The sequence below is a fragment of the Harpia harpyja genome, chromosome Z (assembly GCF_026419915.1).
Source record: "Harpia harpyja isolate bHarHar1 chromosome Z, bHarHar1 primary haplotype, whole genome shotgun sequence".
Lineage (NCBI taxonomy): Eukaryota > Metazoa > Chordata > Aves > Accipitriformes > Accipitridae > Harpia > Harpia harpyja.
In genome coordinates this window covers 35,112,574-35,137,862 of record NC_068969.1, presented here as the reverse complement: position 1 = coordinate 35,137,862, position 25,289 = coordinate 35,112,574, and the positions used below count along the sequence as shown (strand labels likewise).

The following is a 25,289-nucleotide window of genomic DNA, read 5'->3' as shown; positions in this document are numbered from 1 at the left end:
CGATCAGTCTTGTGAAAAGGGATGTGGTAGGACTTCCAGCCATCCAGTAATCTTTCCCTGAGAAAAGGTCTGCACGGTTAATGGGCAAGGTTTACAGTATAATCTAAATGAAAATCATTTAACTGAAGTTTTGTGAAATGGTTTCCGGAGGCAAATGTCTTTGCTGAAATGCACTTTCTCCAGCCTCCTCTCATAGAGACTCACCTCAGCTTATCTGCAGTGCCATGGTAACGCACAAGGAACCAGGCAATTTCTGAGTTGCTTAGGACATGAGCCATGTAAACAGAAGTGATTTTGCTTTATAACTAAAAATGAACACCACCAGCTAGTAGTTCTTAATGTAGAACTTGTGAAATGAGGCCCTGAAGCTGCAGGTCTTGTGTTACCTGGGCATCTGGTCTTTGGATCTGCATCCTCTTCTTAGCAGTGGTACCTAACTGAACGGGGTCTCGTCCTTTATTGGAAAGCACCTCCTGGGTTGTGGTATTAGGTGAACCACATTTTGCGTGGTAGCCCTCTGGGTGAACACATTAGTTCAGGTGTTGAGAAGCTATGAGGCTTTGAACTCTCAGCCCATCCCAGGAGAGCACGTCCACCAGCAGGCAGTCCTGTATTGCTGAGGGAGAAGGAGGTGAGGGAGATCTTCACCTTGTCTCTGGATCTGGGTCAGTTTCTTTGTGGAGTACGACTGAAAGCAAGTGAATAAAGGAGCGTGACTTTTTGCCATCTGGTAAGGGCATTCGGGGGAAGCAGGATCCTACAGTTCCCTGTTTTCAGGATAATTTTCTTCTTGTCCATTGCCTGGTGTAAAAGGCACATAAGCAAGAAGAGCTTCATAACGCTGCGTTAAAATTTGTCTCGGGGTAGTTCGGTCCATAAATAGATCACGCATGAATATTCAAGACAGAACTTAGCAGAAAATTAAGTGAATGTTAAACACACAGTTTAAAATATTGAGAACTTAAACTTGCTAAGAAGTTAGTTGTGAAGGTCAAGGTCGGGGTGGTTGAAAGCAAGATCAGTCTTTTGATCTCTGTCCCTTTTGCTATTTGAATTTTTTCCCTTTATTTGTGCCTATCTGAAATGACAGTCCTAATAATATGAAACTATGGACACCACTGTGAGGGATATTCTTAGGGCCCTATGTAATTTGGGGGATTTTCTTAATCTACTTTTCTGCATAGGTCTCTAAATTTCTTGGGAAAATTTTACAGGAACATGGACGTGGCTTTTCTTGTTCTAGTATTCTTTTCTTGAACAAAATATCAACAAGTGACAAAAAAGTTTCTGAAATTTAGTTGCTAAACATCGCAGGCTGCTGTGGTTACCTCGTTGTTCTGATACTTTTCTACTTCACTGGAAGCAGCTTTTATTTGCTTTACATTGTGTCTAGTTGCATAATTAGTTACTTAACCATTGGGTCTTTTACCAAAGATACATAACAAAGAAGTGAAAATAACAGTTTTAGACTATTTGTATTGGGTTTGTGTGGTGGGATTTTGGTAGCAGAGGAGAGGCTGCAGGGGTGGCTCCTGTGAGAAGCTGCCAGAAGCTTCCCCGGCTCCAAGTCGGACCCGCCGCTGGCCAAGGCTGACCCTGTCAGCGACGGCGGTAGCCCTCTGGGAGAACAGGTTTAAGAAGGGGAACCCGCAGCGGGGGAGGAGAGCGGGATGTGAGAGAAACCCCTGCGCAGGCAGCAAGGTCAGTGAGGAAGGAGGGGAGGAGGAGAGGAGGTGCGCCGGAGGAGGGGATGCCCCCGCAGCCCTTGGTGAGGCGGCAGGCTGTCCCCCCCAGCCCATGGAGGGGAGCGGGGCAGCAGATGCCCACCTGCAGCCTGGGGAGAGAGGAGCCCCCGCCGGCGCAGGGGGATGCCCCCAAGATGGCGGCGACTCCACAGGAAAGCCCGCGCCAGCGCAGTCTGTGACTGAAGATGGGTCGGCGGAAAGGACCCACGCCAGGGAAGTTTGTGAGGAACTGCAGCCCGCAGAAAGGACTCATGCCGCAGAAGCTCATGGAGAACTGTGTCCTGTGGGAAGAACCCCACGCTGGAGCAGGGGAAGAGCGAGGAGTCCTCCCCCTGAGGAGGAAGGAGCGGCAGAGACAACGGCCGGCGAACCGCCTGTCAGACCGTCAGCCGCCGTTCCCCGTCGCCCTGCGCCGCCGGCGGGAGGAGGTAGAGAGAACCGGGAGTGGGGTTGAGGCGGGAAGGAGGGAGGGGTGGGGGGAAGGTGTTCTCAGGTTTGGTTTTACTTTTCAGTACCCTTGTTTTGATTTGATTGGTAGGAAGTTAAATGGATTGTGTTTCTCCCCCAAGTTGAGCCTGTCTTCTGCCCATGACTGTAAGTGGCAAGTGGTCTCTGCCTGTCCTTGTCTCGAGCCACGAGCATTTCTTTACATTTTCCCCTCCCTGTCCCACTGTGGGGAGGAGTGAGCAAGTGGCTTCATGGTGCTTTGTTGCCAGCTGGGCTTAAACTGTGACATCATTGCATAAGGTTTTTCTTACCAACTTAATTAAACAAAATAGAACAGATTTGCTTCAGGGATTAAATTTTGCCGGTATCATAATTTAGACTTTTTTCCTTGAGTTCGTCTGTATTTTTGATAAATGGGACAAGCTTTGGCAACTTCTTCGGTGTCACTGTTCATTTGAGGCTAGCTTAATACATTTCTGACCCTTCTCTCAGGTTTTTGTTTTGAATTCCTAAATGACATTTTGTGTAGCCCTTTGAAGATACTTTTTTGTAGTATCTCAGGTGTCTTAGATAAAAATTTTAGGAGGTATTGAGAACATTCCCCCTACCCTTAAATTGAAAACAGACCTGGGAACATCCTGTTTTGTGTGAAGAGGTTGGCATTTGTGAAATGGAAATATTTAATTGCTTTCCAGAGGGTCTCATCCTCATGAACAGTTATGGTAATCCATGTTTTAGCTGAGACAAAGTAGTTGAGTTTTTTTCTTTTTTTTTCCTTTCTTTTCTTAGATTGACATATACAAAATCTAATTTTGCATTGCTTTTCATGACTTTTTGCCAAATACGTGTTTGCAGCCATCAAAATCTCCTCCATGTTTTATTTATTTTGCAAGTTATGAACAGACTGTTGAAAAAATAACATGATCTCACTGGACCCTGTGTCCCACTCTGGATAAATAGGCATTTCATTTGCAGGCAAATTCATAATTAAAGGATTTTCTGCTGTGGCATTGTCCATTGTTTCTTGGAAGATTTCACTGTGGGTGGGATGCTACTGCTTATCATTTGGGGGGCAGCACGCACACTCTGTGAGAGCTGACCAGCTCTTGCATGCTGCAGCTACATGCTGCATTGCTTATGTTCCTGTCCGTAATGCCCTCTCTTCATTTGAGAGGCTTTGTTTGGCTTGTGGGCTTGTAATGGGACGTGCAAATCAATATATTTTGGTGGGACTCCATCATGAGCTCTACATGCGTTCCTACTTTTTGTATCTTTTCATTTTATTTGAATTGTCAGTGTTTTGAGTTCTCAGTAGTATCCAGGGTGGCAGGGTAAGGTTTGCTGCTTCTGAGTTACATTTCTGCGCTGGAGGATTTATTCCTGGAAAATCCTAATTCCTCTGTCAGTGACTGCATGTGGAAGTCCTGTTTTGGGCTTTGTTCCAGAACTCAGTCTCTTATGAAAAAATCTGTTTCACCCTCAATACACTGAGGTGGACTTTCCACCCTCTCTTACAAATTCTATGGTTTTAATTTTTTCTTTTTTTTGCATTTTACTCAAGAACTTTTATGCTTCTTTTTTATGTGGATGCAGTACTTGTTAAATTTCTCGGCCTTTTCTACGTTAGCTTATTGGAATGTCTTACATTAAGTGCTTCAGGCTGTAGCTTCATGTATGCTTTAGTCCTGCATAAGCCTACATTGCTGCTGAAGGAAGCAGCTGTCATTCTCGTGAGCGAGCCATTCATTCCCACACCTTTACCAACCCTTCTCTTATGCAGGCAGAAGTGTGAACTTAATTGGGAAACTGATCTGCACTAAAAGGAATTATGTTTTGTTTATTTTTTGCCAGCTTAGTTTTAATCTGTCTCATTCCTCCAGGTCTGTTCACTGCACGTCCATGCAACATACCTGTGTTCACTGCACAATGGAGAGAGAGGTGCATGGGTGGGATGTGAGAGAGCACGAGTGCTATGCGGGGCGGGGGGGGGGGGGGGGAAGTGGCAGTGCTTCTTTCAGCTACATTGCTGTCTAAAGCATATGAGGAACTACTGCCCTCCAATAGGCAATTTAAAAAAAAAAAAAAAAAAGCTTGGTCTCAGATTTGTTGGCACACTTCACTTGCTAATGCAGGGTGTATTTCACATAGTATTTTGCAGGCACTTGTAAGCTCGCTATGGTAGCTCAGAGCTGCCTGGAAGCTCAGAGCAAATGTCTTGCATGTCTTGCTACTAATGCCTTGCTGTTAGAGAAACTGTATTAGCTGAAGCTTGCTGCTATAATAACCACAGTTTTGTAGTTTCCACTTGGCTGAGAATGAGGCAGAGAGAATTTGAGTAATGCTTAAAACATGGGCAAAACAATCTCATATCTGCCTTCCAAATAATGTGTAGCTAGATCCACAGAACAAAGTGGTAGGGGTTGCCAGAGCTGGCAGCTTGATAGAAGTAAGGCTGCTGCTGCTCCCTATGTCCAGGTTGAACCAGAAGTGGGCCTAGGCATGTAGTTCCAATGCAGACAAACACACATATGTACATACAAACACAGCTGGCCGCACAGACAAAAACATTCAGGACTCACGTCGGCACAGACAGCACCAGCAGCCTCATTCTGTTCCCCTCTCTGACTGATCAGGATGAAGGTACGTTAGTGGAAAAATGCATACAATACGTATATACAGTATGGGTCCCCCCAATAAACAGCCTAACCGTACAGTCTGTCCAGGAGCAGGTCCTGGATTCTCCGTCTCCCCAGTTGCTGGCACCTGGAAGTACAAGCCCCAAGTTCCTGCAGACCCTTTCCAGTTGCTAGTACTCAGTCCTCATCACCCACAGATACGTATGCGTTCCCTGCCTTCCCAGCACACTATGGATCCCCCAGTAACTGGTCTAAGACACTTAGTCTACCCCAGTAACTGGCCCTGGACCCAATGTACTTCCAGTTACCTCACACACCCACACCACACACACACACGCATGCACTGTGGATCCCCCATTAATTGGTGCATGGGTCCCGCCAACCCTGTACACATGAACACATGTAGAGACCCAAACACTATGGATCTCTCCTGTAGTTGCCTTGCACACTCAGTCTAGCTGGTAACTAGCCCTTGGATGTTCTCGTCTCCACCTGTCACAGGCACACATGCACATCTGCAAATGAGTTTCTCAGTCAGCTGCCCAACCTTATGGTCTTCCTGGTAGCTGGGTTGGATCTCCTGTGCCCTCCAGGAGCCATATCACAGAGTCTGTGATGATCCAACCTAGACTTATGGCATCTTCCACACCTGGCTTCCCAGTGACTAATCCTACTCACCGGCTAGCCAGGCTGGTGATCACGCACTGATACACACATCCAGATGATGCGTGCACACTCCCACCTCTCCAGTGAGTTACTGGCACTGCAGACGCACAAGGACCTATGGCCCTTGGGTCCCAACTCCAGTAGCTGGCACTTAGAGCTCTGTGGATGCATATACAGAGTCCCCTCACCCAGGAAAGTAGTTAGAAATGGAGTTTAATGAGAAGACAGGATGGATCGTGCTGATCAGGTGCAGAGTATGGCCAGACAAGTGTACTGATCAACCTGGTTACATGTGACCCTTTATCCCCTTTTATCCCCTTATCTCTGCGTTTTCCCAAGCATGCTCCTCCTCAACCTCCTTGAACCCTCCCCTTTCCTGCCTTTGGTTCCTCCCTTAAACATCCCATAACAAGCCTTGTACAATCCCCAAATGGTGTTCCCTGTATCTCATAATAAGTTTCACCCCTCTGTAGTTGGTAACCCTTTGCAGCCTGAAGGGTGATCTGGAGAGCCTTTCCACTGACTCATCTTGGTGGGTTTCACCTGCCAGCTGATGAGGCTGGTGGCTCTCCTGTCACAGCCCTGGGAGGAGCTGGGGTGGGTTGGGGGGCTTGTTACTCTGACTAGGTTATTGGGGTTCCCTGCCTGGCATTGTGGCCCTTTCTGTTTGTGGAGATGGGCCTTTTATGGGCTGGTCTTGTGATAGCCTTGGCAGCAGCCAGGTCAGGGGGCTGGTTTCTCTCGGTTAGGTTATTTAGGTTACAGCAGCTGCTATTGTTCCTCTGTGCTCCCTTATGTTGGTCAAGATCAGCCTTTTATCACACACCCTGACGCTGCCTAACAGAGGTGACTGTACCTCCTGTACTCCTTGCACAGCACTTCACAGAAATCTGTTTTATCGCCTAGAAGGGCTATGTTCCCGGAGCAGACATCTCAGTGCTGCTGCAAAGGGCTCCTTAAGCCCTGCAAGGGGGCTTGTAGTTCTTGGCAGACAGCACTTTAGATGGCTTAGACACAAACTTCAAAAGCAATGATGGTTATACCGGTAATGATGGCTGTCCAGGAGTTTGGTGTGGTAGTTGTTTTCTAAGGGAACATTTGAAATCCCACCAATCACACTCTCTGGAGGTAGCAGCTATAACATCATAACAGCTCTGTGAAGCCTCAGCTTGTGCAGCGAGGAGGGTCCCTTGCATTGTATTTGGTCTGGACTTTATGGCTGCTATTGAATTCTGTCTCGGTTTTGCATAATGGGGTAAGGTGCCTTTCTGCTCCGGTTTGTTTGTAGATGAATTCCTACAGTCAGCTTTTCCTGGATAAAGGAGTGCTAGGACAGTTGGAACAGCTGGTTTTAGTATGAGTTGTGAGTCTGATGAGGTGTGTTTTCAGCATCGTCTCATTCTCGCACAAGAGGGTAGCATTCCCCTCGCCACATACCCATGCTGCTAGAGTAAGCCATTCCCCAACTGACATGGTTTGGGTGCACAAAACCTCCTGTGGTTGTTGGGGCCACCCTTCCAAAAGACTCTCTGTTCCAGTTTGTATTTCCCCGTCTCAATTAAAAGGATCTTGTGGTAAAAATCATTTGGGGTGTGGACTAATCATGCTTCCCCATGTATCACACAGTCCTACACCCACCCACCCACCCACCCTCCAGTCCTGGTTGCTGCAGTTGTTCGCCAGCCCAAGTGCCATTTCCCACCTGTTTGACTGGAAATCAGCAGACACCTCTCTTACAGTCTTTCTAAACAGTTGTCCATGTGTGTCCGAAAGCCCATCTTAATTTTGTATCTTCTGATAAGCCTCAGCCCTGTAACCCTTGCAGCCATAGCTGTCCTTTGATATCCCATATCATACAGGAGTTCATTAAAGGTTAATGGTACTTGTGTACAAGTGGTCTCCCAAGTCACCTTGGTTAGAGTCGTAACGATGGATTGCATAAGTTCTATTGCAGCTTCTGCTGTTTCCATCCCTAGTGTGGCTGTTAATGTGCCATTAGACTTCAAAACCTGTCTGGAGGCTACTCCTCCTATGTTAAGGAGTCCTATGGCTGCTTGAAGGTGGTTAGTATGGGCAGATGTAGGCAATTTCTTTTGCCTTCCAGACCCCCAGAGCCATATTGCCTGGTTTTTATAAAGAGTTGATTAGGTTGTGCATTTTGCATTTCAAAAGGGTGATTTGATATGACCATAAATAGTTCTGGCCAGGTCCAATGCCTGGTTCTTTCAGCTGCCTGAGCAGCTTTAGTACAATTAGTGTAGAGTGATCCAATGAACCATAACTCTGGTCTGAATTCAATACAAAAATTAATTATATTTGCAGGTAGCACTACTGGAGCCTTTATTTTGGTCTGCTACCACAACAAGGAGACCCTAATAATGAGGCATTGGTTAAACTTTCTCCAGTTTTCCTGCATTTTCTGAGCATGTCAGCTCTCATGGGGCCTAAATGATGCATCATTTTTCTCAGGACTTTCTTCACTGCTTCCTGTCTCCATGTGGTAGGTAGTGGTCAGTCAGAGCTTAAGGTTCTTGAAATACCTATTTTGAGTCCTGTCTCTACAGATGGTAGTAGGAAATAGGTATGGCCTCAGCTTTAAGAATGCTCTGTCTTTAAGTCTTAGTACGTATTATTATAAATTTATAGAATTGCTTCTCTCAATAAAATGTTAATACTAATTCATAGAAAGCCATGGTTCACAGCAGTTGCTTCTTCCTATTAAATGATACCCAAGCCAGAGAACTAGATTTAGGCTGGCTAGTTACAAGTTGTTTTATGAATTTCTCGTCTTCCTTTGACATTTGAACACTTTGGTACAATTTTCTTTAACAAAGGACTTTGTATGCATATGTAATCAAGTCAGTGTTGAAACCCTGCCCTATTGGAAGGCTCCTGGCATTATGCTGGGTATACAGGTTAGCACTTTAGGCATGATGATCTTTGACTCATACATACAGAGAGATGGATGAAAAGGTCTGTTAGAAGTACGTGGTTTATTCCAAAATCCTATGATTTTCCTTTCCCAGAACAAGTAGCAGTTTTCAGAAGGAAAACGGATAGCCTATTCTAAGTTAGCGTAGGTGTACATAGGATTTTCTAATTAACTTCTCTTCATACTGCTAATTATGGGAGTGAAGGAAATGTTGTTTAGTTTCCAGACTGAGACTGACATTTTAGACAGCCAAAGCCACTAACTAGGCAAAATACTCTAAGTACGTCTCAAAAGAACAAAAACTTTTCAATCTTCCATAGCAAAGTAAGACTCTGGAAGTCTGGCTTAATGCATTTAAAGAAGCTGAAAAATCTAGATGAAGCTTCTTCCCCTAAAGGAGGAAAATAAAAAAAAGTGGAAGAAAAACATCGTATGAAATAGTATTTTGAGTCTTACGTCAGCTCTGACTGCAGCTGCTGTTCACCCTTTGTGATTCTGTGTCCTGCTATTTTCCTCAGTCTTGAATAAAAGCAAAGCCAAATCTGTCAAATTCTGTATTGGAAACATTTGGTAGCAAAAGTTTAAGAACATTTTGAAAAGGTTAAATAGAAGAAAAGGTCTTGCCACCTATCCGGAGCTGGTTTTAGGTAGAAAAGACTACTCTTTATATTAAATGTAAATCAAGGTGGTGCTGCAGGCACTAAGGACTGCATTTTCTCAAATATGTTACATGTATTTTTATCTTCATAACATCTCATCATTGTAAAACAACTAGTGCTAACTGTGTTTCCAGCTCAGACACTTTTTATCATGTGCAAATGCCTTTTAGGGTGCAGAGATTAAGTACTACGGTTTCTGAAAAAAAATGGGATTCTTGCAAAACAGAAAATATTATTGAAAAATTTTAAAGAATTAAATCTCATACTTTATTACTGTTTATTGCATAGCTAGGTTACAGGGACTGCTTCATGACAGATTTTTTTATGTATGTTGTTTTACTTGTTGGAAGAGATGCCCTGAGCTTTTTTTTTTCCAATTTCTTGTTTACTGTTGCAGTAGTTAAAATACAACAATAAATGCAATAGCACTAAATTGAATTCTTATTCTTTTTTATAATCCATTCAAGGACGAATTCTGATTATTTTAAATCTAAGCTTGCTTTCCAGTTTAGGTGTTGAATTTAATAGCTGTACTCAATATTGGCCCCCACCAGTATATAACTGCACTAATACTGATTGAAATGGCAGTAAATATATACAAAAAAAAAAACAACTGGAGAGGATGCACATTATTACATTTTTAAAAGCCTCACAGTATTTAATAGCAAATGTTCATTTTTTTTATGAGTGCTGCAACAAGTAGAAAGAAATTTAAAAGGAAAAGATGTGCAATCCAAAAATTCCTTCTGTCAAATCCTGTGCTAACTTGACAGTGGAAACAGATACGATAGTCAGCATTTTCAATGATAGGTCATAAAATAGTAAGAGATCCCTTGTGAAAGATTTAGGGCTTTGTTCTGCTGTGTTTTGTGCAGTTTGGTCTTTATCTTGTAAAATTATTTAATTCTCGGAGGAACAAGCTTCCTGAAACCTAGGTAAAGAGGTAGTATGGGTCTGTAGATTTTGCTGAATCAAGGCCAGAAAATGATTACGTTGCAGGACTGTGTGTTTTCTGCACATTTGAATTATCTATGTGAGAGAGACTGCATCATGTGAACGAACAGTCTGATGAAGATGTTGCATAGGAGGAAACTGATTTCTCCCTTGCCTGAAGTCGGGAACAGTACTTCCAATACGATGCTTGTCACTGCTCTGATTGTGACATCTAATTGCACTAGGGATACTGTCCCTTTTCAAGAAAAGACAAATCAATGGCAGTTTGCCACCCAAGAGCTGAAAGAAAGACTGATATCATAGTTCCTGTTACTAATTAGAATAAATACATTTATTTGAGTAATCTCAAACTGGCCTAAACAATAAAATAGGTGTTAGCAAACTAAAATAACAGTTATGATGAGAATTCTTCCAATAAGAGATCTGACAGATGGAGAGAAATAGAAATAGTTTTGATGAAGTGCCAGATGCTCCCCCCAAGTCCTCCCAAAAGATGGAAAAAAAGCAGCCCTTAAAATAAATTAAAAAAATTTAATTAATAGAATTCTTGGGCTTAGCCTGAGAATTAGAAGCTCATAAAAAGATCAGTGCAATTATCTTGCTCTTGGTAACTGGATACTGGGAAACTGGGTACTGCTAGCACCTTTGTCTAAAAAGGATATTGGGACACTCTAAGTTTGGATGATTTATGATCAAGCTATTCATGATACATTAGGCCAAAGAAACATGGTTTTGCAGGTTTCTTGTCATTGGTGCAATGTTTATTCTGTCAATATCTCATAAGGGGATATGGAAGACAATAATTTGCTATTTTTACTAACATAAATGTTTTCCCTTTTAGTTATTCAGATATTCTGATTGAAAGGGAGGTGTTAATGCAGAAGTACATTCATCTCGTCCAGATTGTAGAGACTGAAAAGATTGCAGCCAATCAGCTTCGACATCAGCTTGAAGATCAAGACACAGAAATTGAAAGACTTAAATCTGAGGTATGTGCCAGAGTCATCAAGCAATCACTGAATTACATTTTGCTGTGTGCATTGCAGTAACATTCAATATTTCTGTAATATTGTGAAAATAAGAGAACCCAGTGAGGTTAATGTATAATAGTCCTGTAGTAGTCCCCCTATGAACCCTTGGCCAAATAATAGTTTTCTTAGAAATACAGGGTACTGTTAAACTGATTGGATTACTTCTTTGCAGAGACTTTAAGATGAGACATTGCTTTGCAGTATGGGTGCCATTGATTGCATTATTTTCTACCTGTCTTCACACGAGGAGTTTGATCCTTGTCACATTGTCTTTGGTTGTGACAGTATTGAGAACTATTCCAAACTGCTCTATTTCACTGAACGTTAAAAATTTTGTTGCATTCCTGAGCTGATGAAGTCTGAAAGGCACACTTGGTTTTGAGAGGAGAACCAGCTCTCTTCTGGTCCTTCCTCCATCTAGATCAATAGTCTTGCTGGTTTTCACAGAACTGTGTTCATGTGCCTGTGACCAAATACATGTTTGTCATTCTGTGCAGCTTTAACAGGCTTGAAGAAGGGGAAAATATTTTTCTGTTAGTTCTGCAACTAAGACTTTCATTAGCTTGAGAAAGCATTTAATGAATGGTTGTTTTTTGTCAGATTATAGCTCTCAATAAAACAAAAGAAAGAATGCGACCTTATCAAGGCAACCAGGAAGATGAGGATCCAGATATTAAAAAAATTAAAAAGGTAAACATCCAACCTTCTGTGCTTAAGAGGAGCGTGGGATGGGGAGTGTACTTCTGTATTTTAGTCTGTCTAGTTTTGTATTCATTTATTTTCATTAAGTACAGTCAAATAGCAAGATTCCTTTGCCCTGCCCCTACTTAAACCTCTTAAATTACAACAGCTTCCTATGTTTCAGTGCCACATTTATCCCATGGTGTATTTGTTACTTAAGTATTCATTTTTACTTGCAAAGTATATATTGAGTTTCTTAAAGAAGCTTGCACATTGCATTCAGCTGCTTGTAAAGACTGAAATTAAGTTATGGGCTACATCCTGTGGGAATCAAGTGTATAGGCACTTTATACTCCTTTCTTATAAAAGTGCTTATAAAGATATAAGAGAATGACTTATATTCTGTCACTGCAGCTGGAATACAAATACTGAAAATGCAGCGAGCAGTCTTGGTTTAGGTTGTCAGCGGGTCTGTTTGATGGTGATTGTTCCAGGATACTATGACCAGTGATTTTAATAACAGGGACAGAATTGTCCCAGTCTGTACGGCATTTACACGTGCAGCGTTTGGTAATATTGCTTAAGGCTGGATATAGCCAGCCTCCAGAACTGTGGCCATAGCTGACTCCCACAAATCCTAATGCATGAGCATGAATTGAATTAATGCTTGAAGATGTGATCCCATATGTATCACCCTTATTCTCATAGTGTTCAGTCTCTTAAATTGCATAATATCCTTTATGGCATGTGGACTTAGTTTCTGACTTTTTCTGGGTCATGCAGTCTGAGTCAGGGTCAGCACTGAGCTGATACCCTTGTGTGAATTTTCCTTTTCAAGTAGATTAAACATTGTACTAGAAGCTGGAAATGTCTCTTTTAGTAGAAGGAGAGCTCTGATTCTGTATATAATTCACCGCATTCTACATCTTGATTGTTTAGACAATTGGGCCCTTTTTTTAAAGTTGTTTATTCAGAGTAAACTGCTACCAGTGAGATTTTGCATTTCTCTTTCAAGGTAAATGTTTCTTCACATTAAGATCAGGGCAAAGACATACTGAAATTTTCTGTGACGAGATGTAGACCTTTTCTGTAATCTTTAATCCACTTGTAACTTCAATGGATTATTATGCTTAAGTAGATTTTTCCATGACAGAGATACATTTTAAGAATGCCAAAAATGTGCCTTTTCTGGATAATAGTATTGCTGGCCTAGGTGTCTGAGACTAGGCAGTATATTGATACTTAGCTTTAAATACACATGCTAAGTGGTATCTATTAAAAACAGAAAGCTGAGTTGAACAACTATTTCAGAATTATGTCACTAATGATATCGAGTGTCTCTTGAAATGTCTTACCTGGAAGTGTTGCACAATACTTCTGGAGATATAAGAGAAATGTGTAAGGGAAGGTAAAAGGAGTTAAAAGCCTGCCCAATGTGTAGCACAATTGTGCTGCTAGGAAGAGCATATACAAAGGTACAACATTTGAGCTTGCAGTAAAAGGTACCTTGATATGTATGTGATATCTTTTCAATCTGTTTTCTGGCAACAAATACAACTAAGTGATTGTGGGAATTTCATTAACAAGCAGAGATCTAAAAAAAAATATAAATCAGGAGCAGTTATAGATCAGTAAGGGCAACACTTTTTTGTTTTAAACAGAGGTATTTCATTTAGAGGGTTATTTCTACAGTGAAGTGCTCATGATAAGTTCTGTAATGTTTTTTCTCATTCTTCCTTTCTGTCTGGTCCATTTTTAGGTCCAGAGCTTTATGCGGGGCTGGTTATGTAGAAGAAAATGGAAGACTATTGTCCAAGATTATATTTGTTCTCCCCATGCAGAAAGTATGAGAAAAAGGAATCAGATAGTTTTTAACATGGTGGAGGCTGAATCTGAATATGTGCATCAACTTTATGTTCTTGTGAACTGTTTTCTGCGGCCCTTAAGGATGGCTGCAAGTTCAAAGAAGCCACCTATCAGTCACGATGATGTTAGTAGCATTTTCCTCAACAGGTATGGGGCTTTTTGTTTGCTTTTTGGGCGTTTCACTGACCACTTCTTCCCATTCTGCTTCAGTTTACAGTAGTGAGATCTGGCACTTGTTTTTTTACTCTGATATAAGTAATGTCATTGAGGTAGACCATGCTTCCAGGAGTAAAAGGCAAGGTGCTGTCAGTGATGCTGTTTGAAACCAGCTGGACCTCTTTGCCTCCTCACGTTCTATTTCTGCGTCTGCTAGAGGAAGGAAAGGACAAATAATGCCTCTTGGGGCAATTCTCATAATTTTCTGTCACCTTTCCTGTTTTCTTTTGTCTTAAGAGAGCAAAATTGGACTTAGTGGCCTCATATGATCCAGATAAGGCCCTGAGGATGAGTATGTCAAATTTTCTATTTTCTGTTGTTCTGCCTAAGGAGCTCCTTCCCTCTCGCTTGTCTTTTCATATCCTATGAAAAAGAATTGTAGCTTGCATTAAGCATCCAAGTACTATCATAACGAGTATGTACAAATAAGCCAGCAGGCATCTAAAATTTGATCCAGGATTGGGATTGTATCTAAGTCTGCCTGAAACCTCTAAGAAATAGAACATGTTCCTTCAGTTATGAGATAGGATTCCCTTTCATAGCTCATTCATGATCACTGTACTCTTTATGGTTTCTCTTACAACTGGGATGTCGCCTTCTTCTGTTGACCTCATGAGCTAAAGTACAATATTAAGGTTCATGTTATAGAAGAGTTGAAAGTTTCAAATCTTAAACAGCAGCAAGGGAGGATGTAGATGACTACCACTGGCTTGAGGTTTTCTGCACCTTTTTAATCCCCTTAGACTACTGAATGCATTGTCAGAGATATTCTTGGAAAACCTATTCATTAAACTGCAACATATTGTTTAATAGATGCTTTTGTTTAAAAGAATTAAACAGAATATGCCTTTTGCACCAAATACTATATATTTTGTAGAGATACTACACCAAAAATTTTAAACAATGCCGTAAAAGGAAAATATACTAATACGCTAATAACCAGGAAGAGATGTTTCTCTGTGAATTATTAAGCAGAAAATAAAACCTAAATTTTCTTTTTGTATGTTTAAATTCTTGTTTTTCAGTGAAACAATCATGTTTCTTCATGAGATATTTCACCAAGGCTTAAAAGCAAGAATAGCTAATTGGCCTACTTTAATCCTAGGTAAGTTACTGTATTTTTCTCTAGGGGTACAATTTTCATATTTATTTTTGAAATTACAGTGAGGTCTTTTTTTTTGAAAGAAAGAACTTTTTAAAAGTCACTTTAGAATGGAACACATTTCCAGAACTGACACCATGAGATCTGGTGGAGTGGGAGTCCCATATGGGCAGTAATGACTGTCTTGCAGTCCATACATGAGAATGCCTCTGCCCTAAACATTGATTCAACACAGGCCCCTGAATTTTTGGTGGTATTGTCTGATTATTAACTAATCAGAACAACCATGTTTTGGCAGGTGAAAAGAACTGAGTTTAATGTTTCTAAAATCTCAGTATATTGGAAACAGAACTGATTATAGTCATTCCCTTCCATAGAGCATAGTAGTTTCTTTAAAAATACATTTTGAGAGATGGATAGCTGGGAAAAAAAAGCATTTCTTGACTTTTTCTAGCTGACTTATTTGACATTCTGCTGCCAATGCTGAACATATATCAAGAATTTGTTCGGAATCATCAATATAGTCTACAAGTACTGGCAAACTGTAAGCAAAACAGAGATTTTGACAAACTCTTGAAGCAGTATGAAGCCAACCCAGCATGTGAGGGGCGAATGCTGGAAACTTTCCTTACTTACCCCATGTTTCAGGTAGTCTCTGTGTATTTTTTGTGCCTATTTGTTTTTAATGTTTGTTTGATTCATTTTGTGTTACTGACATTACAGTTGATTGAAGATTCTTCTTGCTTAACTAAAAATACTAATGCAAATTAATTTAGTTTTAATTTGTTTTGTTATTATAATGAAAATCTGCCTGTAGAGATCTTTTCTCCCAACTATAGTCATTCATCTCTATTCAGAATCTTATGTATGTTGAATGTGGGATGAGGACTAGCACCAAAAGAAAAAAAAGCTGAGAAACAGTTACTCGACTTCTGCCTACTACAGGATTATGAAGCAGTCCAGAGAGGGATAATGTACCTGATAAAGCAAGTGAGAGCACCTACAAGCATTTTACTAGGAATACATTTTGAAACTTTCCTCCCACTTTGTTCTCCAGTGACCTGGTCTTTAGAAAATGAAAAATGTATTGCAAAAGTTTTGAAAACTTTATTATCCTTCCGGTATTTTGTCTTGATCTGTCTGGATTAATTATTTGCGGCTGTTTTAAGAGGTCTGTTGAAACAGTGGCCTGATGATTTTGTGACTTTTATGTTTACCCTAACATTTTACTCGTCAAGAGAGTAGTGAACCTCCTCAGTTTGTTCAGTTACTGGCAAAGCAAGTAGAGTCAAAAGGGGGCATCAGTGACACTTGTATAAGTGCTAGTTATTCATATTAGCCTAAAGGGGCATTAGCACCTGCAACAACACATTTTTTTAGCCTTGAGCTTGTATATTGTAAAGGTTTGGGATTTTTTGGTTGAGCTGAAACAAGGTCATGGGATCTTAGAAGGAAAAGAGAGGGTCCTATTCATATGTGATGGAGGATGTCATTGCTGATGACTTTTCACTTCAGCATAATGAGAAGTCATGTCTCCATTTCCTAAGTAACTTCTATTCTGTAAAGACAAGTTATACTGCAGTATCACTTGGTTCTGGTTAAAAGCCCTGAAACTACTTTAAGTAATAATAAATGGATCAGGGTCCTTGTGCTACCCTGTGGCCTTTAATAGTCAAATACTGCATATTCTTCAATGTCTATTAGTGCAATGTGAATTTCATATAAATGCAAACTGGTCAGGTGGGATTTTCAGTGTCACGAGAAATTTAGATGCATGTATCCTATTAAAATTGAGGGAAGGTATGTATGAATCTCCCAGGGAGTTTTGAAGGTGTTCTCTATTGGCACTTGGATAGCAGCGTGAAAAAATGAAATTTATTGTTGTATTTATGTCTGCCTCTGATCTGATCTTTTCCTTAAAATGTAATAAATGGATCTTGTGCTTCCTCAAACTAAAAACATACATAGGCATATGTAGCCTCTATCACCCAAAAGTTCAGTATTTTTGACAGTAGTTATATTTAGAATGTATGTATAATCATTTAGCTGTGGATATTCATTTAAAAAAGGCTATGTTTGCAAAACTTTTCTGACCAAGGTGATAGCTAATATATAACAAAAAGCTGTATTGGATTTATTCCTTTAAGGATTTACTGATTTTATACCTCATTTGTTTTAAGATTCCTAGATATATTATAACACTTCATGAACTTCTGGCTCACACACCACATGAACATGTTGAGCGAAAAAGCCTTGAATTTGCTAAGTCTAAACTGGAAGAACTTTCAAGGTAAGATTTTTCTACCTTATGTTCAATAATCTTGAATCAAAGGTTTTGAAATGAAAAACTTATTTTCTTTATTTTGGTTTGATTTTGTGCTTTTTAAAAAAATTATTTTAAAGAAAAGGATCAAAACCAAAACAAAACAAAGATAATGATAAAACCCCCAAATACCACAATTTAATATTTTGGCTCTTCTGGGGTTTTTTGGCTAACATAAATCTTCAAGTGTCTCCTAGTATTTTGGGTAGGGGAGAATAGTGGTTGCTATGGGAACTACCTACCCCTGGGTTATGAGCAAAGCAATTTTCTTTATATAGAGAAATAGATTTTTTTTTCACAGTTTAAAGAAAGAGGGCATTTCTGATACTCTGTGACAACGGGAATCAATCAGGGTCCTGAAAAGTACTGAGTACTGAGTTCACAGTCTGTGTTATAGTTTATGTGCATTAATGAAATAACCGATTTTCACATATGCTTCAAATAATACCAGATAAACAGGAACTAAAGGTATATTTTGAGAACTGGTGCTCCCTGTAGAAACCTGCAAAATGAAGCTCTTCCCTGAACTACCAGACCATTCTCAGATGTTCCCCTCTGTCAGTCCAGTAAGAAATTTGGTTGTTATCTCTGGGAAACACAGTTTTCTGCTGTGAACAAAGAAATGCTGCATGAACTCCAGGATGTAAATCTTGAGTATCTGGAGTATTCACCGAAGATATACTTGGAGAATATTTAGTTGTAACAGAGGGATCACTTTACAGCTTTTGTTAATTGCATGCTCTTGACTGGTCAGTTTTCTTTTTCTGTTAAGACAAAGTTGCTACCTTGTGCAAACTGCCCATGAATTTGGAGGTTATTATTTTTTCCTTTTTGTCCCACTGTGTCTTTAACAGAGGCAGCTTTTTGAGTCAGGTCATGCTGTGCCACCTCTTCAAGCTCTAATGTCTTAAAGAGCTGGGCAGGCAATATCTTTTACAGAAATGTCTGTGTTTGACTCCTGCAGTGTTCAGCAAGTTCTGCCCTGTTCTGAGGCCATCTGAAGCAGAAAGAAGTAATGTCTCCTTTCCACTCAAGCAAAGCAGAGAATTTCTCTGGCCAGTGTAATGTGCAGAAGCAGATCAATCAGCTTTGACTTGGCTTCATCTCATAAGTCAGAGTTCATTGATGATCCAACTAATTTGTCACTCAACATTCAGAATTGGAGGCTGAGACTGATTGATCCTCCTCTGCTCATAAGGCAGACAGTGTAGACCATAAATATAAAACTTTGTGACTCATTTCCATCTCTTTAATGTAATTCTGAGTGAGGAAGAGCTTTCAGATAGTGCAGTCTGGTCCCAGTTTAGGAAAATATTATACATCACAACACCATATAAACTTCTGGGTTGGTTTCAGCCTTGAAAAAAATCCATATTTCTCTTTGTAAGGGGAGGATGCCTATGAAAAAAAGTGGGAGAAAGTAAGCGGTGAGCCATCAAGGCTGTGGTTGTTACAGGAAGCAACGGCAAAGTGAATGGTACATTGAGATGCAAACTGAAGCAGAGCAGAGTGGGAACCTAAAGTCATGGGCAGGTTCTCTACAATGTGTTATAACTTCCAGGTTTGTGGCAGCCTGGTCTGTTAAGGATCAAGAAGTACTATTCTATTAGCTGTGAAGGGTTTTTAGCTTGGTGGCATGTCAGATGTATTTAGGAATAGCCTAAAAACAAGTCTGGCAAAATTGGTTCCACTGCTGAATAAACTAAATGATTGCAAGAATTATTTGAAAGGGAGGAGAAAAAAGGCAAGAAACTTGATCTAGAGTGATCATGTACTGCATGGATATATCTGTTTTGTAGCAGGTGGCAAAGGACATCAACTACCTTCTGTGTCTACACTGTGTAAGTGCAAGTGAAACCAGACACAACAGGTGCAAGACACATTTCAGGGAACTTAAAGTGCATTTTGTATTGTGTCTAACAGGGTGATGCATGATGAAGTGAGTGACACAGAAAACATCCGGAAGAATCTAGCCATAGAAAGAACGATAGTAGAAGGCTGTGATATATTACTAGATACCAGCCAAACTTTTATACGCCAAGGTAAGGCATTCTTCTTCAAAGCTATTTGTATAATCCTGAAAAAATTGCATTAAAACCAGCAGGGTTCATGTTGCCATCATTGGGCAGGTCACTGTGCTGCACACAGCTAACATCCTAAGACTACTTATGGTCTGTGGAGGGTAAGTCACAAAATGCCTTGATGACAACTAATTTTAGGCTGTAGTTGAACTCCATTTCTGTGCTGTTTTCTTCAGAAATCATGAAAAACAGCAGCTCATGAATGGTAAAGCACTCATGGGACAGTAATGTACATTCTGCCTGGACTGTAATCTTCAAAGGGATGAAATTACCTACAGCTCCACAGAAACCAGGGCTGCCTGGCCAGTTAACATGACAGTCCCAGCTGGTACCAACATTTGGGCAAAAGTGCAGGAGAAACTTGAAGCTTTGTCAGTGGTAAAGTGATTGCTAGGAAAGAAAAGAGCTGTCAGTTCCCATTTTTCTTGGTGCTTTGGAAACATCTCAAATTGATAGTGCAAGCACAGATTTAATACCTGAACATACTCACTTTGCCTCTTGAGAGATGCATTTTTGGGCTTTAGTAGAAGTTCAGCATAGATATAAAAGCAATTCTGCAAGAAGAAGTCATGAAGAAAAGGCATCCTGTTCTGCCAGGAATGTAGGACTACTAGTATAACAGCAAAATAAGAGGGGAAGAGCCCTACTGTATTCTTTTCTGTCTATTCTCGGTGGTTTTGGAAACTCTTTCTATTGAAACTTAGTTATAGCAGAGGTGGAATTTGTTGTTAAGTTCTACAAAATTGTGATAAAATAACTTTTCCATTTAAAATTAAGTGTCACTTTTTACCAGGAACTGCAAACCGGTTGCAGTTCTTATTTGGTGGGGTTTACTTTAATGTTAAACCAGCAAATGTGAAAACTTCATAACTGAAGCTTATTTTTCTCCCATTTATACAATGATTTACTTCTGGATCTTTTAAAACAAGTTAGTGGGTTTGTATACAGTAACTACAAATCTGTAGCGTAGGGTTTTGTCTGGGTAAAAGCTTCTTTGTGACTGAAAAGCGTTAAATGTATTTAGGAAAGGTCAGGAATGTAATTTAGGTGCATCCCTTCATAAGACCTTTTCTAGGTAGCCTCAGCAGAACATTTGTTATTTAATAGAACCATATACACAGCTGGTAAGTAATATGCTTTGTATACATTTTGAAATCCATTCTGTGGTGTTTCTGTAGTTATTTGGCCAAACTATGAAACTTCCTGTAATAAATTCCAAGATTGTTTGTACAACAGTCACTGTTAAATTACTTGATGCTTCATTAAATATGTGCATTTGTTATAACTGAGGTATTTAAAGAGTTATGAATATGTCTTTGAGAAGTGTTGCATCCACAGCCAAAAAATTATAGGTCTGTGGTTATCTTAGATTGACTTGTACTATGCAATTTAATTACATTTTAGAATTTTTTTGCAAGATGACTACAATATTTTGTATTTATATATCTCTTGGGTTTTGTCCCCTTAAGGTTGGCTGGTGTTATTTTGTCTGTGTACCCAGTGTTTCATCAGTAAAAACTCATTATTTTTTCTGTGGGAATCAGCCTGAAAAAGATTACTGTTGGAGTGTTAGACCCAGGTCAAACCCATAGTTTAAGTAAATTAAATTCAGATTTATTTCTGGGCATACAGTCAAAGGACAGTGGACAAGACTGTATGTTATAGAAGGCTGTATCACAGTTTAACTTTTGGAACATCCACAACGTGTGATTTTGTGTAAGTGCAGAGATCTGTATAGAGCTAATGAAGTAACACAGAGCCCATTTTCCTTTCACATCTGACAGTAGGGTCACTTTGACAGTGATGTCCATCTCCTCTAATTTCAGTTAGGGTCCTATTCTTTGTGTTGATAAGTGTAGGGCACAGGAAACCTCTTTTCAGCTTAAAAAAGGAGTGAGGTGCCTTTACCTTTGTTCAGACTTTTTCTGTGAAGATTAATTACAACTTTGGCATATGCTATTACTTTACTTTTCTAAGAAGAGATTGATTCTGTTGGGGTATACAAGCTGAGACCTTGGGAACTATCTCTGGCAGAGCTTTGCAATCTGGATTGTGGATTGCCCTTCATGTTTCTTGGGGTCTGCTTTTCTCTGTCGCATACTTAGATACCAACTTTATTGTCAAGCATACTATAAGTCATGGCAGACGATTCAGGAACTTTTTCTTTAAGAGTCTAAAGGAAGCATAGGCAATCTCAGTCTGCAATCCAACACTGGCTGACACCCAGACAACTGGGCATCTCTAGGCCCATTAGATGCCTCCAAACACTCAGTCTGATGTTCCTGCCATCAGCTGCTATGAATTTACCTCTACTGATAAATATATCACAACTACAAAATCATGGAATAGTTGAAGTTGGAAGGGACTTCTGGAAATTATCCAGTCCAATCTCACCTGCTCAGAGCAGCATCAGCTGGAGCAGGTTGCCCTGTACCATGTCCAGTCAGGTTTTGGTTGTTTCCAAGGATGGAAACTCCACAGCCTCCCTGAATGAGCAATGTGTTCCAGTGTTTGACCATCCTTACAGTAAAATTAAAAGACCACCAGAATGGAGAAAGCCAAACTGAATTTGTAAACCAGGCACTTACCTGTAGACTAAAAATTTTTTTTTTAAATACAACCTTTTGTATTTCTTGGATTGAACAAAGGCTAATAGAGTGCTATTCTGCTCTTCTGGCAGTGTTGAAGTACTGAAAGTGCTTAGGTCTGTAGCTGGATAAAAATTCCTGAGTTTACACCTATCGTCCAAACTATACTATTAACGAATGTTCTAAAATTAGCCTCACTTGCTCACTGCAACTGTACATTGGCCAATTGTGACCATTTTTTTCCTTAAGAGGAAATCTGTACTAGAATGCATGGTGGGCAAATGCCCAGTTTCATTAATCACAAAAGCTTGATGGGAATGCATGAGGTCCTTGCTTGATGTCAGCCATGCAGCATGTATAGATGTGTTTGTCTCTGTAAATATTGAATATCAAAGAGAGATAATGCAGTCTCTCTTTTCTGTATTTAAAAAATGTCCTTTATTTTGATTTACCTTATTAAACGGTAACATTTCAGCTCCATACAGGAAGACCATTTAACCTCCAGCCCATTTTAGCAGAACAGAATATGGTATTCCTGAAAGCATTCTAATGAAGAAAAAAAAATATAGAAGCTACCTGTAAAGCTGTATCTGTAAGGATATCATATTTTTAGATACTGTTATTCTAAGAAGCAAAGCAGAAACAAAATGTACAGGTTGAATATTGTGACCCTAAATGTGTAGAGGGAATTTCAGGAGAAAAACGACCCTGAGAATTTTGTGATGGGAAGTTGCTTGCGAATTGTTTTGTACAATTGTCCTTGGCCTTGTAATGGGACATAGAGGGCAGTCAGTGTAACATGGGAAGTCACCGATCCAACACACGGGAATGGTCTCCTTCTTGTCTTTCACAGTTGAGGCAGGTAGGCTGTCTTGTCCAGGGGAAATGTACAACCAATAAGTATTTATGGGGTTTGGTCAGAATTTACGTGAACTGAAAAAATGTTCCAGACCTTTGCAAATTTCTAGACTATAACTTCACTGTTTTGTTGCAGTGACACAAATCACGTAGTGCTCATTTAGTTTAAATGTGAATTGGCTGTCAAAGAACACTGTTCCATTGCAGATTTACTGGTGCATATTTTGCTATGCCAGACAGTATAAGTTTCAAATATATTAACAACTTAAGGCTAATTAAATATATAGAGGGAGCTAAGTGTAGAAAAATGTAGATAAACAGTAGCCTTCTCAGTTACCTTAATTTCTCTGTTTGTTAGTTTAAGATTGTGTATGTGAACTTTGAACAAGATAATTTTTTTGACAATATAGAGTAAGAAATACTAATCTAGTATTTCATGGATAATTCTTTCAGGCTTGCATTGTGTCAAGACACTGCCTCTAGTTGGAGCTTTGATATAGCTGTGCTAGTCCAATATCTTGTTGCCTCTGAAAGAGGCAAGCCAGTATCTAGCCTCTCATGCTTGTTCTGCTGCTGTTAGTTCCTTTGCATCATCACTGGTGCTTTTTTGACCTTGCATTGAGGCATATCGGGGAGCTAAGTCAGCTACTTCTCTGTAGCATTAGTTTCCTGCTGGTTTAGCTCTATTAGCTAGCTAATGTTGGAATAAGATGAGAGCCAGTCTAAGGGTGATAGTAAGGATAGATGTGTGGGAATAAGATTAGGAGGTCTTTTGGCTGCCCTGTCTGGTAACAGCAAGTTGTGTCATAAATTCTTTCCCTTAGATATATAGAGGAATTGCACTTCACTACCAAATTTAACTCCAGATCCAAATTTGGAAGTGATACACATGGTGATATCAATCTGGAAAAGTTGGTCAGAGGCTGGTTTTGAGGTATGAAACAGCACAGAAGCAAAGCTGTCCCCAGTCTGGAGTTCTGCAGAGCACAAATTCAGACTTATGTAATGAGGTTCAATTTAGTTCAGAAGTGTTTTACTGGTAACACATTTTAGATGAGCTGTGGAGCACTGAAAATTATGCAGTATGAGATAAGAAGAAGCAATGTGCTTCATTTCCATCTCTCGCACACAGGCACACACACATACACAAACTCTTTTCCTTCAAAACCTGTTCTTTTCATCCTCTGTCTCTTTGGCTTGGAAGTAATTATCTTTTCCAAGTCTAGCAGCTGTCAAAAGTGCAGTTTGCTGTTCAGCTTCATTTTCTGATCAATGTGCTATTAGTGTGTTTAAATTGCAACAGAATTTGCCCAAGATCTAATCCTGCCACGTACATACGTATTAGTCTAGACTGTAGTTGCTTGACTCTATGTATTGTAAAAAACAAAGCAAACTTGTGCAAAAAATTATGATCAACTTCTGCTTAAAACAGATGCTGATGTTTATTGATACTTACTAGAATGAAAAGTTGTATTAATTAATATCATAATATTCAATACATTAACACTTCAAACAGTGCCTACTAAATATTACTATAGAACAGTAAATTTTGCATCTTTATTATCAGGTTCCCTTATTCAAGTCCCTTCAGTTGAGAGGGGGAAACTTAGTAAAGTTCGTCTGGGATCATTATCTTTGAAGAAAGAAGGAGAAAGGCAGTGCTTCTTATTTACAAAACATTTTTTAATTTGTACAAGAAGTTCAGGAGGAAAACTGCATCTTCTCAAGGTATAGATTTTAAATTATGGCTCAATTTACAAAATGAAAACACACGTTTCAGTGAATTTTCAATATTTTATTATTTTATGGCTTTAACCTGAGATTTGCATGTGTTGTTATAAACAGAAGTGAAGTGATGCACAGAAGTTAACTGCTTTGTCTTCTCATTGCAAATAATAGAATTCAGCCAAAGTTCTAACTAACTACAATTTTTTTTCTAGAACCGTGTAATTCTAATAAGCTGGGAGTTAAAAACAAGACATTGGCGTGTCTATTTGTATAAGCTAGCACTGAATAGAAGTCAGTTTTCAGTCCATAAATCAGCCAGTACAACCCCATGGAATCACCAAAGAATATTTTCCAGAGTTCTAATAAAATTAATTTAAAAAGTCCTGTTTTCCCGAACAGCACATTCTCTTAAACTGAAACCTCTTCTAAGAATACTCTAGTTATATTTGTTGAGAATCAGGCTTTCATACTGTTGGCTTGTGATTAAAGAGATGTTGGTAGTTTACAGAGGAGTGGATTATGTTGAATAGAATTTTAATTTGACAAAGACATTTCCTAGAGGTTATTGAAACTGTTTGTATGCTTTCTCACTTTGCACCCCTTACATCGTTCAAGTATTTTGCAAAGTAAATAGAGTATAACTGAACCTTTAAAAAAAATCTTGTATGTATTTGATTTAAATTCAGGAAAAGATGAAATTCTAGTTACCTTTTTTGAAACTTGTGAACAAGTCTGTATGTGAGATAAATTATAGTCTGGTAAAAATGAAAGAGATT

General features: G+C 39.6%; 1 protein-coding gene across 2 annotated transcripts in view; it reads left to right on the top strand.

Annotated features, from left to right (window-relative positions):
* Positions 1 to 25,289, top strand: part of RASGRF2 (Ras protein specific guanine nucleotide releasing factor 2) — a 131,532-nt gene that overhangs the window by 40,034 nt on the left and 66,209 nt on the right. For both annotated transcript variants that reach the window (XM_052777980.1, XM_052777979.1), the window contains exons 3-10: positions 10,881 to 11,028; positions 11,671 to 11,760; positions 13,511 to 13,764; positions 14,859 to 14,938; positions 15,390 to 15,583; positions 17,116 to 17,225; positions 19,182 to 19,300; positions 24,353 to 24,513. In XM_052777980.1, coding sequence (XP_052633940.1) covers positions 10,881 to 11,028; positions 11,671 to 11,760; positions 13,511 to 13,764; positions 14,859 to 14,938; positions 15,390 to 15,583; positions 17,116 to 17,225; positions 19,182 to 19,300; positions 24,353 to 24,513 — 1,156 coding nt within the window. The remainder of the gene's footprint in view (positions 1 to 10,880; positions 11,029 to 11,670; positions 11,761 to 13,510; positions 13,765 to 14,858; positions 14,939 to 15,389; positions 15,584 to 17,115; positions 17,226 to 19,181; positions 19,301 to 24,352; positions 24,514 to 25,289) is intronic.